The 22,348-nt window shown below is 46.3% G+C and overlaps 6 protein-coding genes across 6 annotated transcripts; 4 read left to right on the top strand and 2 right to left on the bottom strand.

The window, feature by feature from the left end:
- Window positions 1-610: 610 nt before the first annotated feature.
- On the bottom strand, window positions 611-1,004 carry LACBIDRAFT_312372 (uncharacterized protein; the record flags this gene model as incomplete). The annotated part of the gene is made up of 2 exons (XM_001888076.1): window positions 611-738; window positions 794-1,004. The coding sequence occupies 2 exons, from the start codon at window positions 1,002-1,004 to the stop codon at window positions 611-613; spliced, it is 339 nt and encodes a 112-aa protein (XP_001888111.1).
- A 1,265-nt stretch (window positions 1,005-2,269) lies between these two features.
- On the top strand, window positions 2,270-3,726 carry LACBIDRAFT_333478 (uncharacterized protein; the record flags this gene model as incomplete). The annotated part of the gene is made up of 4 exons (XM_001888110.1): window positions 2,270-2,933; window positions 2,962-3,129; window positions 3,173-3,620; window positions 3,660-3,726. 4 exons carry the CDS (start codon window positions 2,270-2,272, stop codon window positions 3,724-3,726), a joined length of 1,347 nt encoding a protein of 448 aa, XP_001888145.1.
- A 4,926-nt stretch (window positions 3,727-8,652) lies between these two features.
- LACBIDRAFT_333476 (uncharacterized protein) lies at window positions 8,653-10,995 on the top strand (the record flags this gene model as incomplete). The annotated part of the gene is made up of 9 exons (XM_001888109.1): window positions 8,653-8,672; window positions 8,833-8,930; window positions 8,984-9,045; window positions 9,092-9,210; window positions 9,450-9,528; window positions 9,604-9,659; window positions 9,714-9,768; window positions 10,032-10,457; window positions 10,486-10,995. The coding sequence occupies 9 exons, from the start codon at window positions 8,653-8,655 to the stop codon at window positions 10,993-10,995; spliced, it is 1,425 nt and encodes a 474-aa protein (XP_001888144.1).
- Window positions 10,996-15,230: 4,235 nt separating this feature from the next.
- On the bottom strand, window positions 15,231-15,977 carry LACBIDRAFT_312367 (uncharacterized protein; the record flags this gene model as incomplete). Its single annotated transcript, XM_001888075.1, has 3 exons — window positions 15,231-15,316; window positions 15,440-15,755; window positions 15,811-15,977. The coding sequence occupies one exon, from the start codon at window positions 15,975-15,977 to the stop codon at window positions 15,819-15,821; it is 159 nt and encodes a 52-aa protein (XP_001888110.1). The 3' UTR covers window positions 15,231-15,316; window positions 15,440-15,755; window positions 15,811-15,818.
- A 396-nt stretch (window positions 15,978-16,373) lies between these two features.
- Window positions 16,374-19,138, top strand: LACBIDRAFT_333475 (uncharacterized protein; the record flags this gene model as incomplete). The annotated part of the gene is made up of 10 exons (XM_001888108.1): window positions 16,374-16,459; window positions 16,492-16,504; window positions 16,534-16,638; window positions 16,921-16,980; window positions 17,071-17,143; window positions 17,463-17,549; window positions 18,103-18,123; window positions 18,374-18,427; window positions 18,663-18,709; window positions 19,091-19,138. 10 exons carry the CDS (start codon window positions 16,374-16,376, stop codon window positions 19,136-19,138), a joined length of 594 nt encoding a protein of 197 aa, XP_001888143.1.
- A 270-nt stretch (window positions 19,139-19,408) lies between these two features.
- LACBIDRAFT_333474 (uncharacterized protein) lies at window positions 19,409-20,499 on the top strand (the record flags this gene model as incomplete). Its single annotated transcript, XM_001888107.1, has 3 exons — window positions 19,409-19,506; window positions 19,559-19,629; window positions 20,087-20,499. The coding sequence occupies 3 exons, from the start codon at window positions 19,409-19,411 to the stop codon at window positions 20,497-20,499; spliced, it is 582 nt and encodes a 193-aa protein (XP_001888142.1).
- Between the last annotated feature and the right edge of the window lie 1,849 nt (window positions 20,500-22,348).

The raw sequence follows: 22,348 nt of genomic DNA, 5'->3' as shown, positions 1-22,348 counted from the left end.
AGCTTGCATCGGAAGAGCCCGAATGGTAGCTAGATTATGGGCGTAGAGTTGGCGGAATCGATGGTGGTTGAGGACGCCGTTGTTCGAGTCTAGTATTGGTTCGTTTATGCAATCGTCCTTTCTGGTAGTCCTTTGCCAGCAGAATGTGTTGCCCCTCGTCCCCGCTGAGAGGTTTAACACCATAAAGAATAGCCCCCGCGTCGGCGTTGGTTCATCATCTGCGGGACGGTGTGTTCGTTTGTGTAAACTTGACGCCTCAGAGTTGCCACGTCAATGACCCTACAAAGCGATAGTGTGATTAGCTCGTCGTCGAAAGCCTGAGGTGTTGAAGCCATACCCAAAGCAAGAGGACGTGCAAGACATCTCCCAGCGCTTTACGTATAGGAGGTAGTCCAAGGTCATTTAATGCGCCGTAGTGAGTCGAGTGCGTCGGACGTTGAACGTGTATTGGTCGATCTTTGGCTTTACCAAAAGAACAGCAGACTGGTGCCGGCGTTTCTATGGAGTAGCGAACTGCCCTCTAGAAATGAAGACGATTAGCATGGATTGATCAGTCAAAGAATTGACGTTCGTACCTGTCATGAACCACTGGTTTTGGTTCTTCTCCCCCTCAACTTCCCTCTTCTCTGCACCTCATCAAAATCTCATTTCTGCCACACGTCGTTCTCAGAACATCGTCGTAAGGACCGGAGCCTATCCCTGGCGTGCGTGAATCAAGACCCAGGGGATGGTACGGTACTAATGAATGCATTGTGAAAACTAGAACGGAGAGGGGGATGGAGCGTGGACGTACCGTAAAAATCCGTGACCGGACTCGTCCTCCAGTCATCACGTTGACGGGCAGTGTATATGGCTGCCTGAGATTGCGTCACAAAGGGAGAAATAATGGATGGTGACCGGTATGCGCCAGTAAGAGATTTGAGCGGCACTGGATGACGGGCGAGACAAGTCGTCAGCGAGAAGAGGGCTGGATGAATCTGATAAACACGTACTCGATTACCCATTAGCTCCGCCTGCCATGACCTCTCTAAGAAACCGATATAAGTTTGCGAGTATGAGCTTGACAGGCTGGTTGAGTTTCTATGGGCTAGTCTGTACGTGTCTTAGCAGAAGATGGTTGTTTGAAGAATTGGCGCTCGTACCTGGGGTACAGCACTGGCCTTGAAATTTAACCCTCCCCCTACACAGGTATCCTTTCCTCTACAGCTCACCAAACATTCCTTCCTTCATTAGACATGCCAGGCGCATCGTCAGCGGAATCTGAGGTGCGTGAATCGAGTCCAAGCGACGACGCTAACTACAAGTGCAGTGTCAGAAAACTGGCGCTCATCGGAGGGGGAATCAATGACAATGAAGATATACCTTAACCCTTCCGTTTACACAACGAATGGGGTCGTCCAGTTGTTGTCGATCCCAACTTCAAAATGTGATTGACGTGTCTCGGGGAAGCGCATGTGCTGCTCGAGTTTGTCCGTAGCCAAGGCGCATGAACGGTATATGGTGAGCTAGAAAAGATGACGCGATCTTCGAGTTATGTGAGGGCAACGTCGATGTCGATGAATTCATTGCTGATCAACGTTTGTCTTCGTCGTAGACCACCACCTTTCCAAGGGACTTACACCATCGACGAGCCGCATCAACTAGTAGAGCGAGAAAGGTCACCAAGTAAGCATTTCATCCCAATTTATGTAATAGTCATGTCGAACTTACAATAACCGCATTCAAAGCCAACGACTGCGCCAAGTCTCGAAGATTGGTAGTACTGGAGGGGATATTCGTTCAAGATGTCGGATATCGAGGGGGATGGACCTTGGACAGTCAGGCAGGAGAGCTGGATAGTTGAATGTAAGTATGAGTCCGAGGCGGGCGAACAGTAGCTGATAGGCCAGCATATTTGTTGGAGGTGATAATGGTGGTGGTCGAGGACGACGTTGGTGTTGATCAACGTTTGTTTTCTTCGCGTTTCTTTCCACTTTCGTCAACGATGTACTCAAGAACCTGCACTATCGACGAGTCGCATCAGCTCGTCAAGTGAGCAAGGTCATGAAGTAACTATCTTGTTTCTTTGATTCAATAATCAAGTCTAACTTGTAGTCATCACCATCTTAGGGATTCGGAGTCGATGACTGCATCAGGCTTTGAAGATTGCCGGCACCTTGCTTTTGACGGTATGGTTGATACCTAGAGGACGTTGAGAATTAAACGAAGTGGCCCAGCAATCTCCCTCCAACTTCCCAACCCACCCAATCCTCCGCCAACAACGACAGCGATGACGACCTCCTTCTCATCGGCCAAAATCACACTGGGCTCATGTATGCCGTGCCTCCGCCCTGTTTCTTCTTCGGACAGCTTACACAACACTACCAATCAACGACCCAACTCGACATCAGGAGGGGAAGAACAGTACAATGCCACTGTCAACCGTATCCCCCGCGCACGTCCTGACGAGCTACAAGGTCTCCTAGCCGATTCTTCGGATAACGAGCGTGCAGAGACACTTTCGTTGCATTTGAACCCTGGAAGAGGAAGCAGAGGGGGCAGACGAAAACGCAAGTCCAAGTCGTCGAATACGAATGGGAAGCCTAGGAGGATAACGCTCTTCGGGTTCGACCTCTTCGGACGACCACCACCCATCCAACTCCCACCCGACGACGACGACGCACCCTTATTCCATCGTCACCGCAGCAGCAGCGGGGGTGGCAGCACACCCACAACAACACTAACCACCCAAACCTTCGATTCCGACGCCGCTCCGCTAGACATATCCACCATCCAACAAATCTCCGTCTCCAAAGCTAGTGAAGCAGCCAAGGCGGAGCTAAAGCGTAAAGAAGAGAGGAGACAACGGAGGAAAGCGAGGAAGGAGATGAACAGGCTCGTGGAGGCTGGTGTTGTTGGTGGTGGGGAGGAATTTGAAGGGTTTCAGGGGAGTGGTGGGTTGGCGTTGCTGAAGCGGCCTAGTGGTGCTGGTGGGGGGACGACGGCGACTACGTCTTCGTCGGGCTCTCATTCCCGGTCTCACTCTCGATCCCAGCAATCAAGAGAAGGTTTTGGGAACTTCGTATCCGCCCCTCCTCCAACAGCAGCAGCGGAGGAAGACGATGAACACGCAGATCTCGACGGAAGCCTGTACGCGCGCAAACAGACAAAAGCGGCACTCACTCGAATGGAGGTACCTCGGATTCACGTCGTAATCGCTCGTCGCTGAGCCGGACCTCCGCGTCTGCGTCTGACCGAGCCCAACCCAATCCTGCTGTCCCCAACCCCAACCGGCCCAAATCGAAATCCAAACGCTCCTCGACCTCCCAATCACGATCAAGATCCAACACATCCTCGCAATCGCCCTCCCTCCAATCACCTTCCTCACCAGCCTTCAGCGACGCTCAAATCATTAGTCCCAGTACCGTCGAGCAGGGACAGGGGTTCTTCGATTTGGAAAATGATCTCAATGAGATGCCTGTAGGACGGATTGGAGGTGATGCTGGACGGATTGGTGGTGGTGGCGGCGGTTTCCTAATGACAGGCTTCGGAGGGGGAGGGGGGAAGAGGTCTAGTGATTTTGGTGCGTTTTTGGCTAGGCGGGGGGATGAGAAGGTAGGGGAAGGAGGTGGAGATGGGGTGTGAGTGCCACGGCCTACGTGTATTTTTTTTTTGGATAGACCGACCTATACCCCTCCCCTCCCAGATAGCGCGACCCCGCCTGCTTCCTATATGCTCATACATTGATTATATATACTGGATGGATGGAGGATTGGTGTAACATATGCTTATTTTTTTTAGTATGTCATTCCTTACAACTTACCTCGATTGCCTTCGCCGTGCAGGTTATGCTTCGGTGCGAGTGGCGAATTTGAACGTTTCTTGTCACTCTACTACTAATCGCAATATCCAATATCGTTATTGTACAGAGACCACACTTAGCTCAGTTGGGAGAACAACAGACTGAAGCATGTACATAAAGGGGTTGTATATATTTCCTACCTTTGATCCGCGGTGCCCCCATCTATGGCCATATTTTTCATTTTTTTGCTCTATCGTGAATTTTAGATGCTTATATTTTTTTGATCTTCTCTGATTCTGCATGTTATTTATGAGAAAATAAGGGGGCATAGCTTGAAATGGAAAGCTTGTTTCTCTTCTGAATGTCAGTTTCAACTTTCAAGTTCCAAGTATTATTTCTTTCTTCCTCATCCAGAAGAGCTTAGAGCCCAACTTGGATATCTTTTTTTTCTTCTGAACTTCATAAGCTAGGTTTTTTATTCTTGTCTGGTTCATTGTAAAAGTATGTATGTTATTATGTATATCTTGGAATGTGTGCCCTTGGTTTCTTGCTTTGGGGGGCAAAAAATGCCTACCTTGAGACATTATTACCCATGTAGATCCAGAGACTTCAGCAGTGCCTCAGCCTCCTCATATTTGCCTTGGTCTGAATATGTGACTGCAAGATTATTCATACTGTTTAAGGTATTTGGATGTTCTGGCCCCAGAACCTTTTTACGCAGGTCCAGGACTTTCAGCTCCAGCTCCTCAGCCTCCATGTGTTTTCCTTGCTCTGAATATGTGACTGCAAGATTATTCATGCTGGTCAATGTATCTGGATGTTCTGGCCCCAACAGCCTTGTACGCAGATCCAAGACTTTCAGCTCCAGCTCCTCAGCCTCCTCATGTTTTCCTTGCTCTGAATATCTTCTTGCAAGGTTTGCCATGCCAGTCAATGTAGCTGGATGTTCTGGCCCCAACACCCTTGTATACAGATCCAAGACTTTCAGCTGCAGCTCCCCAGCCTCCTCATGTTTTCCTTGCTCTGAATATGTGACTGCAAGATTATTCATGCTGGTCAATGTATCTGGATGTTCTGGCCCCAACAGCCTTGTATGCAGATCCAAGACTTTCAGCTCCAGCTCCTCAGCCTCCTCATGTTTTCCTTGGTCTGAATATGTTCTTGCAAGGTTTGCCATGCCAGTCAATGTAGCTGGATGTTCTGGCCCCAACACCCTTGTATGCAGATCCAAGACTTTCGGCTGCAGCTCCCCAGCCTCCTCATGTTTTCCTTGCTCTGAATATGTGACTGCAAGATTATTCATGCTGGTCAATGTATCTGGATGTTCTGGCCCCAACAGCCTTGTACGCAGTTCCATGACTTTCAGGTTCAGCTCCCCAGCCTCTTCATGTTTTCCTTGAGCTGAATAGGTACTTGCAAGATTTGCCATGCTATTCAAAGTACCTGGATGTTCTGGCCCCAACAGCCTTGTCCACAGATCCAAGACTTTCAGCTGCAGCTTTCCAGCCTCCTCATATTTTCCTTGGTGTAAATATGTGACTGCAAGACTATTCATGCTGGTTAATGTATCTGGATGTTCTGGGCCCAACAGCCTTGTACGCAGATCCAAGACTTTCAGCTTCAACACCCCAGCCTCCTCATATTTTCCTTGGTGTGGATATGTGGCTGCAAGATTATTCATGCTGGTCAAAGTATCTGGATGTTCAGGCCCCAGGATCCTTTTACACAGATCCAGAACCTTTACTTCCAGCTCTGCAGCCTCCTCATATTTTCCATTGGCTGAATATATTCTTGCAAGATTTCCCATGCTGGTCAATGTTAATGGATGTTCTGGCCCCAACACCCTTGTCTGCAGATCCAGGACTTTCAGCTGCAGCTTCCCAGCCTCTTCATATTTTCCTTGTTGTGAATATGTGACTGCAAGATTTCCCATGCTGGTCAGTGTTGATGGATGTTTCATTCCCTGCTTCTTCATCCTCATTTCTACTATCTGATATTCAAGATACTCTGCATCTTTCCACATTCCATTTTTAGAGAATACATAACTGAAATTGGAATATTCATCATCATCAAACACACTCTCAAAGCCATTTTCTCTCTCTAACTGGTAATTGGCTTTGATGTGTGGTACAAGAACCCTGTTAAATGCAATGTTCTCAGCTGTCATATCTCTTGTAATGCAGTTAACAAGGATAAATCTTGACACCTGCATCATGCACTTTTTTTGAAACATTGACATCCTATCTCTACTCCATTGGTGCATCAATGGATGAATGGTATAGATTTCTGAAGGGCTTGAGCCTCTTTTGAGCAAAGAAAAGGACATAAGAACTCTAATTCCTTCATGAAAGAAGAATTCATTCCAACACTGATCCTCTTCCAGCTGAAGCAATTGGGTGATGCAGCTTTTGACTTTTCTTTCCAGTCTGCTGTGATGTCCTTTAGAGAACTCCATAGCAGCCTTTCTGAAAGCAGCCTCAATGATATTCTCATGATGTAGGAATGCAACAGTTTCAAGAATAAGAATAGCAGCCTGAGCAGCTGCTCTGCCATGCCCATCAGATTCATTGTTTGCCCTTGATTCAATTTCATTAAATGACAAATCCCATGTCTCATAGACTGTACGATTGTACTGAGATGCTCCCCTAAATGAAGGGTGGTTCATGAGCTTTTTTCTATGTCGAGAGAGATGATCAAGATAATTGTTAATACTACAGAGACCAGCTTGAATAGAAGCTCCTGCTTGATTGACAGCCAGAGGCAAACGGCAGAGCTCATTTACAATCTGCTGAGCTATGCTGTAAACATTTTCTGGCAGCTCACTTAGATGGCTGGCTTTCACTAGGAGTGATATGGCTTCCTTTTCAGCCATCTGATCAACTTCCAGAGAGTTATCATAAGATGTAATACACCCAAGAGATGGATTTCTGCTAGTAACCAGAATATTGCCCTCAGAGCCAGGTGGAATAAATTTCTCTACAACTTCAGGTGCACCATCAGCATTGTCAAACACCAGCAGCCATTTAGACTGCAGAGATGCAATCCAGATAAGAGCAGACATAGAGGACACAGAGATATTAGCAGCTTTAGCCTCAGGATGAGAACAAAGACCCTTCAAACCAAGAGCAATAGTATCTTCAGAAGAAGCATCAATCCAGAAGATGTGGGAGAATCTGCATGCACTTGTCATAAAATCAGAGATATTACATTGAAGAAACTTACCTTCCAGCCATCTCCTCAACAAACTTCAAACAAATCTGTGTCTTTCCAATTCCCCCCATACCATACAACAAAAATGACTTTCTGCCTCCATCTACTTGATTCTGAGGTGCAAAGTGATCTGTTAGCCTCTTGAGAATATCCTCACGACCTGTAAATAAAGCACTTGAATTGGGTCTTTGGGGAACAAGGAGTGTATCATCTTGACCCCTGCCGGCATGTTCATGAACTTCAATCTTGACAAAAAGTCAGAGTCATATCTCAAACCCTAAAAGCCGTGATGAAAAGACACACATTTTGCGCCACATAGAGTGTGGAATCCCTCATAACGACACTGTGTGCTCCCTGCATTACATGCTTGGGCATCAGAAGCAAAGGATGTGAGTCAAAGAACGTAAGAGTGTATTGTAAGCACACACCAGGGACATCGCTTCCCCCGCAACGTCAGGCGCCGTTGCAGAAGTCAACCTAGACCTTGTCAAGACGCTATCAAGCAGCGTGGGATTATGAACTCTAACCTCGAATCGCCACGGCGTTTATTAGATGGGCCCTCAGCGATCGTGAGGTGATCAGGCAATTCCTCAAAGTTGCGTTTCAAAGGATTTTTGCGTGAGCCACTAGGATCAGACATGGTGGTTCGGAAGAGAGTGTCGATGCTGTGCGGCGTCAATTCTCTAAGTGGGCTTCACAGCGTCAGCTGACGTTTTTGATTGACATTCCTCCGGCCGAAGATGCACAGCTTTCAGAAAGGTTAACGCCCACTTGGAATTAAGTCAGCGAGGAAGCGCCGAAACAAATAGCGTCAACAGAAAGCGGCGAGAAAGGGAAGCCAAACTATTGACAAGGTGACGAAGGGAAGAGGGGGCTGTATTTTACTTGTCGGATTGGAAACAAAATCGAGGCCACCATGAAGATGATACCAGAAACCTACGACAAATGTTAGATGTTGAGTACGTAGAAAGCCAAAAGACGAGCGGACGTACCTAACCCAGCATCATAAACCACGTGTTTATGACAACTACAGTTCGTTCTTTCATCACCATCCAAAGTAGGACTCCCCTTTTGATTCCATTTCTGTCACTGATCCTCGAATCACCCGGCTCTCCATGTCCAGGTATTGTTGACACTGATCCGCACGGGCGTCGGTTGCACTTCAAGCGCTCTAGGAGGATATTTAAGAGTGTCGCAGCTGAATGAGGGGGGTAGCCCTGCGACAGGCGACAGACGATGCCGTCGTGAGGCTGATATTGGTTCCTCGCTGCAGAGGCCTCGCTACGTCACGGATCCTACAAAAAACCAATCGATCAACTCATCGTCAAGAGGAGGCAGTCATGTCATACCAAAAGCAAGAAAGGCTCTAGGCCCGGGGTAGAATTCCGATCCTACTTGTTCCATAGTTGTCCAATTTTGAGTCCAAGATTCCCTGATAGCACATCGAAGATCGCATTGCCGCTGAGTTACCGTAGTTGAGTTGAGAGCTGCGGAGTGTTGAGATATAAGTGGGCGAACCGAAGGACAGCGTCGTCACGAAACACAGGGCAGTCGACCGCCGCAAAAGTAAGTTGGTATGGGTGAGCGAATTACCCCCTGGTGATGGTCCTTTGAAGAAAGGAACCCGTTCACAGTCGCACGACCAGCCTCTCCTCTACGCCATGGAGACCTACACTCCATTGTTTTTAGTCCTGAATGCGTGATGGCTATTTTGCAGAAAGTTGATGAAAGAGGGCAAGTACCATAAACTTTAGCGACAAGACAGTCTCATACGTAGCCTACAACCGTCCAATTGTCGTCGATCTCTCATTTCATTTGAGGGCTGTATGACGCGGGGGCAGGGTTTCCAAAACATCCGCGAACCAGGATCACGGCGGTGAAGCATTCGCGGGACACGAGGAAACCGACATTGCCTCACTGACAGAGAGAAACGAGGGTTGTAAGTGAAAAAGTAGTTGAACGAATACGGATGGATACGTACTGCTGCTATAGACCCATCCCATCTCGTATATCCGTCGTGCGGTGGACGTTCCAAAGCTTTAACCACCTTGTGCGTAAGTGTGATCTCTCCATTCCCGTGTTAGCTTGACACTCAATAAGCAATTGTCAAAGACAGATTATTTAAGCTCTCACCTGAGCGAGTCTCGGGCAGGACAGCTGGGCAGCATGAGTCTCACTTGCGAAGATAAGATTGATTGTAAATCCGAGGCGGGCGAACGGTAGGTGATAGACTAGTAAAGTTGGGCGGGGATGGTCGAGGTTCACGTTGATCAAATTCTTGTTGACCAGCGTTTGTTTTCCTCGCGTCTCTTTCCACTAATTGTCAATGATGTGCTCAAGGACCTGCACTATCGACGAGTCGCATCAGCTCGTCAACCGAGCACGCTCATGAAGCAAGTATCTTGTTTTTGTAGTTCAATGATCACGTCTAACTTACGGTGATCATCGACGATTGTAGGCACCTTCTTTGGAGCGGTACAGTTGATACGTTCAAGACGCTGAGCATTGAGAGAAGTGGCCCGGGCAACCTTTGCGAGGTGTGTATCGCATCCTGTCTTCCACAACGCCAACTAAATCTCGGTACTCAGACCTTCATTGCAATGCGCGAATAGACCTATATCTTGTCACTCATTCCACGTTCTTCTTGGGATGCGGGTATATCTCTGAGGTACGCCCTCCTTCATCCGCTATTCAAGGGATAAACTGACCCCACTTTCTGCAGAGTCCTGTACAACGACAACACGTCCTTTGAGGACGGTGAAGCTACGCCCTTGCGGGTGATCACAATCACGTCCTCCTCATATTTCCCTCCATTTTCTCAACCCAACAAACTCTCCTGCCAAATGATAAGACCCTTCCCATGTACCGACACGACCCAAATCGCATTGGGCTCATGCATGCCCTGCCTTCGCCTCATGTCGTCCTCTGATATCTACACACCAATCGACTTCACACCTCGCCATAAGGAGAAGAATGGCCAGAGCCATGCGACCCCACCACCAACCCAATCCCCCGCCCGTAGACGAGAAAGGTCTCATAGTGGATCATAGTGGATCCTTCGGATAACGAGCGGGCGGAGACACCTTCCTTGCCTTCGAACCCTGGAAGGGAAAGAAGGGGAGGAAAACGGAAGTCCAAGACGGGTGCGAATGTGACGCGTCGGAGGATAACGTTATTTGGCTTTGACCTCTTTGGACGACCACCACCCATCCAACTCCCAGACGATAACGATGATGCGCCCTTATTCCGTCGTCACAGCAGCGGTGGTAGAAGCACACCCACAGCAACGTATACCTTCGACTCTGACGCCGCGCCGTTGCCCACCATCCAATCCATCTCCATGTCCAAAGCTAGTGAAGCAGCCAATGCAGAGGCGAAGCGTAAGGAGGAGAGGAGGCAAAGGAGGAATGAGATGAAGGGGCTGGTGTTGGCGATGGGGAGGAGTTTGAAGGGTTTCAGGGGAGTGGTGGGTTGGCGTTGCTGAAGCGGCCTAGTGGTGCTGGGGCTGGTGGGGGGACGACGGCTACGTCTTCGTGGGGGTCTCATTGTCGTTCGCAATCTCACTCCCAATCCCAGCAAACGAAAGAAGACTTCGGGGACTTCGTATCCGCCCTCCTCCAATAGCAGCAGAGCAAGACGACGAAGATGCAGATCTCGACGGAAGCCTCTACGCGCGCAAAAAGTCAAAGTCTACGAACGGCGTTCACTCGATTGGAGGAACCTCGGATTCGCGTCGTAATCGCTCTTCTTTGAGCCGGACCTCCGCGTTTGTGTCTGATAGAGCTCAACAACACATCTCACAAGCCACCCTTCCTGTCATTGGGAAACTGCCACTAGGTGCACTGATCCGTCCACCAGCCTATCGAATGGCAGGCAGTTCATCCTCCAAATCCAAGACGGTGCTTGGACTGACGATCTCAGCCTCGCTGACGGTGTACGCGGGTGAGGAAGGTGATACGAGGGAGGGTGATTGGGAGGAGGTTTTTGACTTTGATCTGGACTGAGAGGTTGGGTTAGGGAGATGTTGGGGAAATAAGGTACCCCTTCAAAGGTTCACTGCTCTTCTGTCACGCCGTCCGGCTCTCATTTTTTACTGGTATTCTCGTTCTTAGTTTACGAAAAATATCGCCTACGTCTACATACTGCCTGCCCTATACACGATCACCCTCTTCGACAAAACTGCTTCGCGTAGTTCAGGCTGTTATGGCCCTCCTCCATTTGGCCTCTCTGGAAGGTACATGGCGGTGTTGTTACTACGTGCACTGTATGTTTTGTTGCTCGCCGCCGCTAAGAGCTTGGTCAGGAGTGGTGCTTACCATAAGCATCCACGTCATACTTGGGGGGACGCCGTCCAACGTCTGCCGGGGGTGAGAGGTACTTGTAGCAGATTGTGATTCCTCGCCGGACTGACCACACTGGTCCTTACCATATTTTATCATAAAACCATGGCCTAGGCCAGGAAGGCCTTGTGCATAGCTCCACATACTTTTATGAAAAGTATATCATATATATCCCAGGCCCTTTTATGATAAGGATTTTTTTCATAAGAGGCCTTGTGCATTTCAATAACTTTTCATTGCAGGTCACAACTTATCATTAACTGCTTTTCATTGCAGTCCAGCCATTTTCATTGACCACTTTTCATTGCTGGCCAGCCCTTTTCATTATCCACTTTTCATTGCTGCTGGCATTTTCATTGGGTGCTTTTCATTGCAGGCCAGGATATTTCATTGGTAGCTTTTCATTGCTCTCTAGGATTTTCATTGGCTACTTTTCATTGCAGGCCAGCCTTTCTCATTGACCACTTTTCATTGCAGGCCAGGATATTTCATTGGATACTTTTCATTGCAGGCCAGCTCTTTTCATTGACTGCTTTTCATTGCTGCTGGTATTTTCATTGGTAGCTTTTCATTGCAGGCCAGGATATTTCATTGGATACTTTTCATTGCAGGCCAGCTCTTTTCATTGACTGCTTTTCATTGCTGCTGGTATTTTCATTGGTAGCTTTTCATTGCAGGCCAGGATATTTCATTGGATACTTTTCATTGCAGGCCAGCTCTTTTCATTGACCGCTTTTCATTGCAGGCCAGCCCTTTTCATTGGCTGCTGTCAGGTGGGTCATCAGGAGAATGGTCACATGACCAGTTGCCTAAAATGGTTAAAAACAAAAATTGTAGTCCTGCACTGTAGCTTCCTGAATCTGTTTAAATTATGTTGTAAAGTGCTTTCATTGTAGAGATATGAGGTAAAATATTTTTCTCATCACCAGGTTTTTTTTTGTTGCATTTTTTGCATTTTTCTCCATGAAAACAAAACCAAACAAGATGATTTCAACACATTTAGAAATCCAAGAGAAGAGGCTACAATTATCATATCGTGGGAAAATTGTGCCAAAAAGGAAGGTGCATACCTTAAAAGGGAAATTGACATGGATAGCCTGCAAAAGGCTACAAAAAGTCTGACATAGACTATAAGGACCACTGATAGACTACAAAAGACTACAAAAGTTGGACATACCTTACAAAGTTTAAAGTTTACTAATAGACTATACAATTTACTAAAAGACTACAAAAGACTACAAAATGTCGGAAATAGACTACAAATTTTACTAACATAAGTTTCTAGTGTCCCCTTTGGTTAGACTACAGAAGTTTCTAGTGTCCCCTTTTTTTAGACTACAAAAGTTTCTATTGTCTGCTATTTGAGACTACAAAAGTTGTAGTGTCCCCTTTTTTCAGACTACAAAAGTTTGTAGTGTCTGCTATTTGAGACTACAAAAGTTTGTATTGTCTGCTTTTCAAGACTACAAAAGTTGTAGTGTCTGCTTTTTTGAGACTACAACAATTTGTAGTGTCCACTTTTTGAGACTACAACAATTTGTAGTGTCCACTTTTTGAACCTACAAAAGTTTGTCTTGTCTGCCTTTTTGACACTACAAAAGTTTGGAGTGTCTGCTTTCTGAAAGTACAAAAGTTTGTAGTCTGATTTTCTGACATACACTGTGTAGTGTCTTTGACTATGTTAAGGTTCATGGGGATATGGTTGAAGGATTGACATATATACATTGTTGCATCATTGGTTTTGGTATCATGCTCAACCTGTCTTTTGCATTAGGACAGTTGTCCTCTCTTTTTAAATCAGAAGCCACCATCCTATCTTTGACCTGGTATTCACATTAGTAGCCACTGTTGTATTTGACTATAGTTATTGTTGAAAGTGACTTCTCTGAAAATATGAATTGTGTGTGATACCTGGCAGCCTATCCAGGCTTTTCATAGCATGATCCCTTGATACCTTCCAACCTTTCATCATTCAATCTTAGCTCATTCAGAAGGACTGATAGGTGAAGGATAAGGAGCAATTGGGTCATGTCTCTTTCTCAATCTTCATTGAGGAGTCATGTGAGAAAGACAATCTTGAAATTGGTAAGGCTTTTTCATCATGGACTAATGAATCAGAGTCAAGTATAGTTTGAGAGAGGAGAGTAACTATTAACATGAAAGGATAGAATAGGCTCTACTTATGTCAAAGATGAGTTGAGCATGATACAAAACCACTGATGCAGCAATAGATAGATGGGTGTCAAGCCAACTCAATCCTTCAGCCATATCCCCATGAACCTTAACATAGTCAAAGACACTACACAGTGTATGTCAGAAAATCAGACTACAAACTTTTGTACTTTCAGAAAGCAGACACTCCAAACTTTTGTAGTGTCAAAAAGGCAGACAAGACAAACTTTTGTAGGTTCAAAAAGTGGACACTACAAATTGTTGTAGTCTCAAAAAGTGGACACTACAAATTGTTGTAGTCTCAAAAAAGCAGACACTACAACTTTTGTAGTCTTGAAAAGCAGACAATACAAACTTTTGTAGTCTCAAATAGCAGACACTACAAACTTTTGTAGTCTGAAAAAAGGGGACACTACAACTTTTGTAGTCTCAAATAGCAGACAATAGAAACTTTTGTAGTCTAAAAAAAGGGGACACTAGAAACTTATGTTAGTAAAATTTGTAGTCTATTTCCGACATTTTGTAGTCTTTTGTAGTCTTTTAGTAAATTGTATAGTCTATTAGTAAACTTTAAACTTTGTAAGGTATGTCCAACTTTTGTAGTCTTTTGTAGTCTATCAGTGGTCCTTATAGTCTATGTCAGACTTTTTGTAGCCTTTTGCAGGCTATCCATGTCAATTTCCCTTTTAAGGTATGCACCTTCCTTTTTGGCACAATTTTCCCACGATATGATAATTGTAGCCTCTTCTCTTGGATTTCTAAATGTGTTGAAATCATCTTGTTTGGTTTTGTTTTCATGGAGAAAAATGCAAAAAATGCAACAAAAAAAAACCTGGTGATGAGAAAAATATTTTACCTCATATCTCTACAATGAAAGCACTTTACAACATAATTTAAACAGATTCAGGAAGCTACAGTGCAGGACTACAATTTTTGTTTTTAACCATTTTAGGCAACTGGTCATGTGACCATTCTCCTGATGACCCACCTGACAGCAGCCAATGAAAAGGGCTGGCCTGCAATGAAAAGCGGTCAATGAAAAGAGCTGGCCTGCAATGAAAAGTATCCAATGAAATATCCTGGCCTGCAATGAAAAGCTACCAATGAAAATACCAGCAGCAATGAAAAGCAGTCAATGAAAAGAGCTGGCCTGCAATGAAAAGTATCCAATGAAATATCCTGGCCTGCAATGAAAAGCTACCAATGAAAATACCAGCAGCAATGAAAAGCAGTCAATGAAAAGAGCTGGCCTGCAATGAAAAGTATCCAATGAAATATCCTGGCCTGCAATGAAAAGTGGTCAATGAGAAAGGCTGGCCTGCAATGAAAAGTAGCCAATGAAAATCCTAGAGAGCAATGAAAAGCTACCAATGAAATATCCTGGCCTGCAATGAAAAGCACCCAATGAAAATGCCAGCAGCAATGAAAAGTGGATAATGAAAAGGGCTGGCCAGCAATGAAAAGTGGTCAATGAAAATGGCTGGACTGCAATGAAAAGCAGTTAATGATAAGTTGTGACCTGCAATGAAAAGTTATTGAAATGCACAAGGCCTCTTATGAAAAAAATCCTTATCATAAAAGGGCCTGGGATATATATGATATACTTTTCATAAAAGTATGTGGAGCTATGCACAAGGCCTTCCTGGCCTAGGCCATGGTTTTATGATAAAATATGGTAAGGACCAGTGTGGTCAGTCCGGCGAGGAATCACAATCTGCTACAAGTACCTCTCACCCCCGGCAGACGTTGGACGGCGTCCCCCCAAGTATGACGTGGATGCTTTGGAGAACAGGCCCGACTGCCATGTCATCAAACCTATGAACACAACCCGTTAGCTCGTCATCGAGAAAGGAGGCAAAGCAAAAGAGGACGTACGTCGACGTCTCGTTACGCAAATAGCATTTTTGATTTTCGAAGGGTAGGAAGAGGGCATCGTGTTCACAGGGAGAGTGAAGGTTTCGAGGTTGAATAGAAGGCTCGAGAGGTTTGCAAGATCATGTAAAAGTTGAATACGTCGGATTTTGTTGTTGAAGTGAACGATTGGCGACACTGTGTCGGACTACAATGTATGTTGAACGTGAAACATGTGTTACGTGATAGGACAGCGTCAACGCAGAGCATGAACTGGCTGGAGTTTCAATGGGCTGGTGAACCGCCCTCGGCGTCGGTTCTGGAAGTACAGGTGTCTTACGAGATGTTGTTTATATCGTCGTGCTAGAATGCGTGAGTTGAGATATTCCATGCAAGGTTAACTGTAGGATGCATAATCAGGAGCTCCGAAGAAAGTCGATGATAGAGGGAACGTACCTTGAACCTCAGAGACAAGACGGTCGTTTATGAAAGCCAAAACGTGGCCACCAGAACCGCGTCTCCGTTTTCTTTGATCCCAAGTCACTTGAAAGTGGTTGACGCGTAGAAAGGGATTGCACAAGTATGGGCTTCTGACGGTTCAAGGCAAGGTCTTCGAGACCCATAAAAACCGACAACGTTTGACTAACCACACAACAGAAGGTTATCAGCAAAACGAAGTTGATTAAACCAATGGACACGTACTGAATGAATGGTTCCCGATGCCATAAACCATTACGCCCCGGAATGAAAACTCAGACCTCGGTTTCCTTTCGACCCCTTATCCCCCGTAAGAGGTTGCACATTCACACCAAGTTTCGAGCGCAGGCTAAGCAGATTCGAGTTCCTGGAAAGAGTGATAGTACGCAAAGGGAGATTGAGCTTGTAAAGGAGGAGCACGAATGGTGGCTAGATTATAGGCGTAGAGTTGACGGAATCGACCGTGGTTGAGGACGCCGTTGCTTCGAGTCTAGTTTTTGCAATCGTCCTTGTCGAGATGTTGGTGGTCCTCTACAAGCAGAATGTGTTGCCCCCTCGTCCCCGCTGAGAGGTTTAACACCATAAAGAAAAGCCGCCGCGTCGGCGTTGGTCCATCATCTGCCGGACGGTATGCTCGTTTGTGTAAACTCGACGCCTCAGAGTTGCCACGTCAGTGAGCCTGCAAAACGATAATGTGATTAGCTCGAGCTCGTCACCGAAAGCCAGAGGTGTTGGAGCCTTACCCAAAGCAAGAGGACATACGTGACGTGTCCCAGCGCTTTACGTGTAGTAGTCCAAGGTGCCGTAGTGAGTCGAGGACGGCGGACGTTGAACGTGTTTTGTCGACCTTGGGATCGAACAGAAGAAACTATGACCACAACATAGCCAAGAGTAGCAGACTGGTACCGGTGTTTGTGAAGTGCCCTTCAGAAACGCAGAAGCTCAGCATGAATTGATCGGCCGAAGAATTGACGTTCATACCTGCGATAGAACACTGGCCATGACCCTGTTCCTGCACAACTACCCTCTTCTCTGCACCTCATCAAAATCTCATTTCTGCCGCAAGTCGTCCTCAGCACATTGTCGTAGAGACCGGAGCCTATCCCTGGCGTGCGTGAATCGAGTCCGAGGGGATGGTACGGTACTAATGTACGCATTGTCAAACTAGAACTTAGAGAGGGATAGAGTGTGGACGTACCGTAAAAATACATGACGCAATCTTCTGGACTCGTCCCCTAGTCCTCAAGTGGACGGGCAGTGTATTTGCTGCTTGAGATTGCGTCACAAAGGGAGAAAGTATGGACGGTGACCGGTATGCGTCAGCAAGAGACTTGAGCGGCACTAGATGACGTCTTCAGCGAGAAGAGGGCTGGATGGATCTGAGAGACACGTACTCGATTACCCCTAAGAGACCGACATAAGTTTTGTTGACAATCAGATGAATGGACACACTTGGGACACACAAACAATTGAACGATCCGAGAGGGCGACAGTGAGCGCGATTCTTGTGTTTGTCGTCGGAAGGCGTTGGTCAAGGACAACGTCAAAGCGACGCTCACTGTAACGAGGGGGTTCGTGTCCGAGATGATGGCAGTCGAAGTCAACGTTGGCGTTAAATTGTTGTTGATCAGGTGATCAGTCTTCTGGCATTCCTCGGACCTCAACGTTGCAAGCTCCAGAGCATCGTGCTTCCCCCCACTCAACAACGTCTGAGAAAAGTGAGTCATATCAGCGGTATCTATTAAAGCTGTGGCCATTGGGGCCGTAACATTTAAGTGGAGTGTAAAGTGCGCGTCTGGGGACGTATGTAGACTCGGATGTAACGTCCAGTAAATTAGATATTAAATTTGAAGTGTCGTCCAATGTGCATGTTTTGATTAGCCTTGTCCTCGCCCAGGGTTTCCTCGTTGTCGCTCCGGGCACGCGATCCTTCCCGTTCACATAGTTGCTGGCAAAGGACAGTCAAACAGTGGACGCAGGCAAGCATAGGATAGCAACGTACCAAACATTCTCGACAACGTAACAATTTGCATCAAATCTGCGGCGAGTTTGTCGTTCGTTTTCTGAACCTGTTCCACACATGGAGGAGCTGAAGCCATCCCGTATCCTATTCCGATTTCGATGACGGCGTGCAAGCTCTTGAAAACCCGCTCCCCTCCGTTCGCCAACTTCAAAAAAAAAAAAAAAGGCGAGTTCCGACACCCTCAACTTCACCAATGCTGTTCCCCGGTCGAGTTGAAGAGTTTCATCAAAGCGACCAATTGTTTGCAGTACTGCAGGTAGCGGCGGCTCGTAAGCTTCGGTATGTTGAGAGAAAGGACCCGTACTGCCCATCTTGTACCGGATAGTGGAAACTTGGTGGTTGATAACGCCGCGCTTTTGAATCCTCATACATAGGTACTGCTAAGGATGACCTCGAATACTTGGAGAAAGTACAGATTTAAGAACTATACCCAGAATCTTCAGGTGACTCACTGCCTCAAAATTGTCGAGCGCCTTCCGCTTGATTCTCTTCCATGCTCTTGTGCTACATTTCATCCAGGCTCCTATAATGACATTATGAGTCGTCACAATGTATCGCAGCTTTACAGGTCTGGTAAGCCTTATTCAGGCGTTCAAACGTGCAAGGAACATACCTTGGCGTCAAAGAAGAGATGCGCCAAAGATGCGCGTCTTATGTTGATGTCCTTGGTCGGTCAATGGAAATTGAAAGAGGTTTTTGATAAGGATACTCTGAAAGAGAAACGGCACCCATGGTGCTCATATTTTGCTTGAGGGAGGTCGCCGTTTTCGATGAATCATAACGAACGACCTACTACATGTACGTTCAGATTTCTGCATGGATGTTGATTCATCGCCTACATCGGACAGTGCCCTGGTGAGTATGATCTTGATGCTTCTGAGGACATGCCCGATGATCTTGTGATACGCCGACCAATCAGCGCTGGAGGTAGGGCCGAACCAAAAGAAAGAGCACATACACAAATGTCTAGTGTTTGGAAGTCCGGTCTCGTGACTGGGAAAAGACCGTAACCAGACCGGACCAAGACCGCAAAAGACCGGACCTGCGGTTACGGTCTTTTATTTTTGAAATGTAAAGACCGCAAAAAGACCGGTTAACGTGAACCGGTTTTAACCGGTTTGGACCGGTCTTTTGTAGCCCCTTAAATACCCTTTAAAACGCACCCAAGAACGTACGATTTGGTAAAAAAACGAGAGAGATATGAATTAAAATGTAAATTACTTTGGGGAATAATAGATGTACCAGACTTATTTTATAGAAGCACCAATTCCTAACGGAATTTAACGTTCTTGGGCTCGTTTTGAAGCTATTAAAAATGTTAATAAATTTACCGATTAATAATTTTAAAATATTGGCCTAAAGACCGGTCATAAACCAGTTAAAACCGATGCAGACCGAAACCGGTCTATAGACCGCAAAAAACCGCGGTCTGCGGTCTTTTTGCGGTCCGGTCTGGTCTTTTGACTTCTGGGGAAAATGCAGACCGGTTACGGTTACGGTTAACACCCCTGGGCATCAAAAAACCGGACCGAACCGGACTTTCAAACACTACAAATGTCTGCCCGCACTGTCGTATTTGAGGGAATGGGGGGAATTCAATGGGCTTTGGAGAGCTTGAACGTGTCGGATCTTGTCGTTGGAGGGAGATATCAGTGAAGCTCCGTCGGGCTGACATTTGTGAATGATATGTGTTCGTTCATCTAGGGCTTCAGAAATTGCAACCAAGGGTAAAGGGATGGACAGGCTAGTGCTTGAGCTTGAGTTTCTATGGGCTAGTAAGCCAATCTCGGCGTCGGTTCTGTACGTGTCTTAGCAGGAGATGATTGCTGGAAGAATTAGGGCTGCGCACCGTCCGTTTGACGGGGACGGCCGTCGATTGACGGGCGTAAATTTGCAACTGAAAAGTCAGAACGGGAACGGGCGGGCAAAAAACGGCCGTAAACGGGTTGTACGGACGTTTGCCCACCCTTTCAATGTATAAAATTTTTTCACCGTTTTTCTTTTGTTTTTGGGTACCTGGTAGATGTAAGAAGAGATATTAAGCACAAATAATAAAGATTTGGACCTTCAAACAGCAAATCATGAGCTCGAGGTGTGAATAGACCTTTCGCGGGGTTTCAATTATGATGAGTCAGCACCATTCTGGTTGTATTTAGGCCCGCCTGGAGACATTTAGCATTGACAGAGATATGCAAAAATTTAATAATGAAGCACTTCATATATTGTCAATAGATGGTACACTAATTGTGGGTAAAATCACAGAATGTGTGGATGACCCGTCTGACGGCCGTTACGGCCGTCATGTGATGGATAAAAACGGGTGTTCAGCAAGCCCAAACGGAACGGGTATTTGTCCGTCAGACCCGTCCGTCGACCCGTCTATGACGGGCACGGTGCGCAGCCCTAGGAAGAATTGGTGTTCGTACCTGGGGTACAGCACCCTTAAAAGCTTAACCCTCCACCTGCACGGCTATCCTCTTCTCCACCAAACATTTCTTCCTTCGTTAGACATGCCAGATGCATCGTCAGCGGAATCTGAGACATGTGATTCGATTCCAAGGGATGACCGTACTAACTACAAGGGCATTGTCAGGGAACTGATTAGTGTTTGGAAGTCCGGTCTCGTGACTGGAAAAAGACCGTAACCAGACCGGACCAAGACCGCAAAAGACCGGACCTGCGGTTACGGTCTTTTATTTTTGAAATGTAAAGACCGCAAAAAGACCGGTTAACGTGAACCGGTCTTGACCGGTTTGGACCGGTCTTTTGTAGCCCCTTAAATACCCTTTAAAACGCACCCAAGAACGTACGATTTGGTAAAAAAACGAGAGAGATATGAATTAAAATGTAAATTACTTTTGGGAATAATAGATGTACCAGACTTATTTTATAGAAGCACCAATTCCTAACGGAATTTAACGTTCTTGGGCTCGTTTTGAAGCTATTAGAGATGTTAATAAATCTACCGATTCATAATTTTAAAATATAGGCCTAAAGACCGGTCATAAACCGGTTAAAACTGATGCAGACCGAAACCGGTCTATAGACCGCAAAAAACCGCGGTCTGCGGTCTTTTTGCGGTCCGGTCTGGTCTTTTGACTTCTGGGGAAAAGGCAGACCGGTTACGGCTACGGTTAACGCCCCTGGGCATCAAAAAACCGGACCGAACCAGACTTTCAAACACTAGAACTGATGCTCATCGGGAGGGGGAATCAATGATAATGAAGAGATACCTTAACCTTTCCGTTTACACAGCCCAAGGTAAGGACCAGGACGTCCAGTTGTTGTCGATCCCAACTTCGAAATGTGATTGAAGTGTCTCGAGGAAGCGCATATGCTGTCCAAGTTTGTGGGTCGTAGGTGAGGCGCATGAACGGTAGATGTGAGCTAGAAAAGATGACACGATTTTCGAATTTAAGTCGATGTCAATGAAATCTGTAGCTGTTCTTCATTGTACCACCGCCTTTCCAAGGGACTTACACCATCGACGAGCCGCATCAACTAGTAGAGCTAGAAAAGTCACCAAGTAAGTATCTCATTTATAGCCATGTCGAACTCAAGGGGGTGGCGGAATGTGGAAAAGAGACCAACACTCGTTATTTCTTTTTCAGAGTCCTGCTTGACACCCCCCTACCCCTACCTTCCTAATACAGTATGTTTTTCCCATGCTTATGTTTTCAGACTTTTTTTTCTACATAAAACACGAAAACATTTGACAAATCTCACGGCGCACGCACCTGGCAGCCTGTTTTGCAACCTCGTGCTTTGCACATCACCACCCAACCACAGTTCTCTCTTCCTTTTCCCCTGCTGTGAGACTCGAGGGGTATTTTGTTGTATGGTTTTCTGGTTAAAAAAGCTCTTTCTTTTGTGGGGGTCGCGTGTTGGCGGCCTTGTTCTCTCTGCATGTTTTCGAGTCTCGATGCATGTTCAAGTTACTCATCCCACTGGCACCAACATGCACATCTGTATTACAATCTGCACAATGAAGCTGTCAGCTGTAATTTGACTCTTATTTCAACCTCAATTAGCAATAGTACCCATGGTCTATGTTTTTGTTAAATTCATTACCATGATTTCTTTGCCAGATGTTGGGGGGTTCAAAATTGCTTCTTGCTATCTACTATGGCCAAGTAAGTATCTACAGCAGCTAGGACATCTACTAGAACGATCCAACGTCGCAACAGGCAGGTCACTGACCACTTCTGCCACCAAATTGATGGGTGTCACTTTTTTTTTTTTTGGCCTTCGACCGGGCACCCCCCCCCCAACCCTTGGTTCGAGATCCACGTCCCGCTACCCCCTTGGTCGAACTTACAATGACCACATTCGACTGCCCCAGGTCTCGAAGATTGGTAGTACTGGAAAGGATATACGTTCAAGATGTCAGATATCGAGGGGGATGGACCTTGGACAGTCGGGCAGGAGAGCTGGAGAGAAATTTGAGTATAAGTTCGAGGTGGGCGAACGGTAGCTGATCGGCCAGCATAGTGG

Source organism: Laccaria bicolor, genomic scaffold, assembly GCF_000143565.1.
Source record: "Laccaria bicolor S238N-H82 LACBIscaffold_51 genomic scaffold, whole genome shotgun sequence".
In the NCBI taxonomy this organism is placed as follows: Eukaryota; Fungi; Basidiomycota; class Agaricomycetes; order Agaricales; family Hydnangiaceae; genus Laccaria; species Laccaria bicolor.
This window is presented reverse-complemented; position numbering and strand designations above follow the sequence as displayed.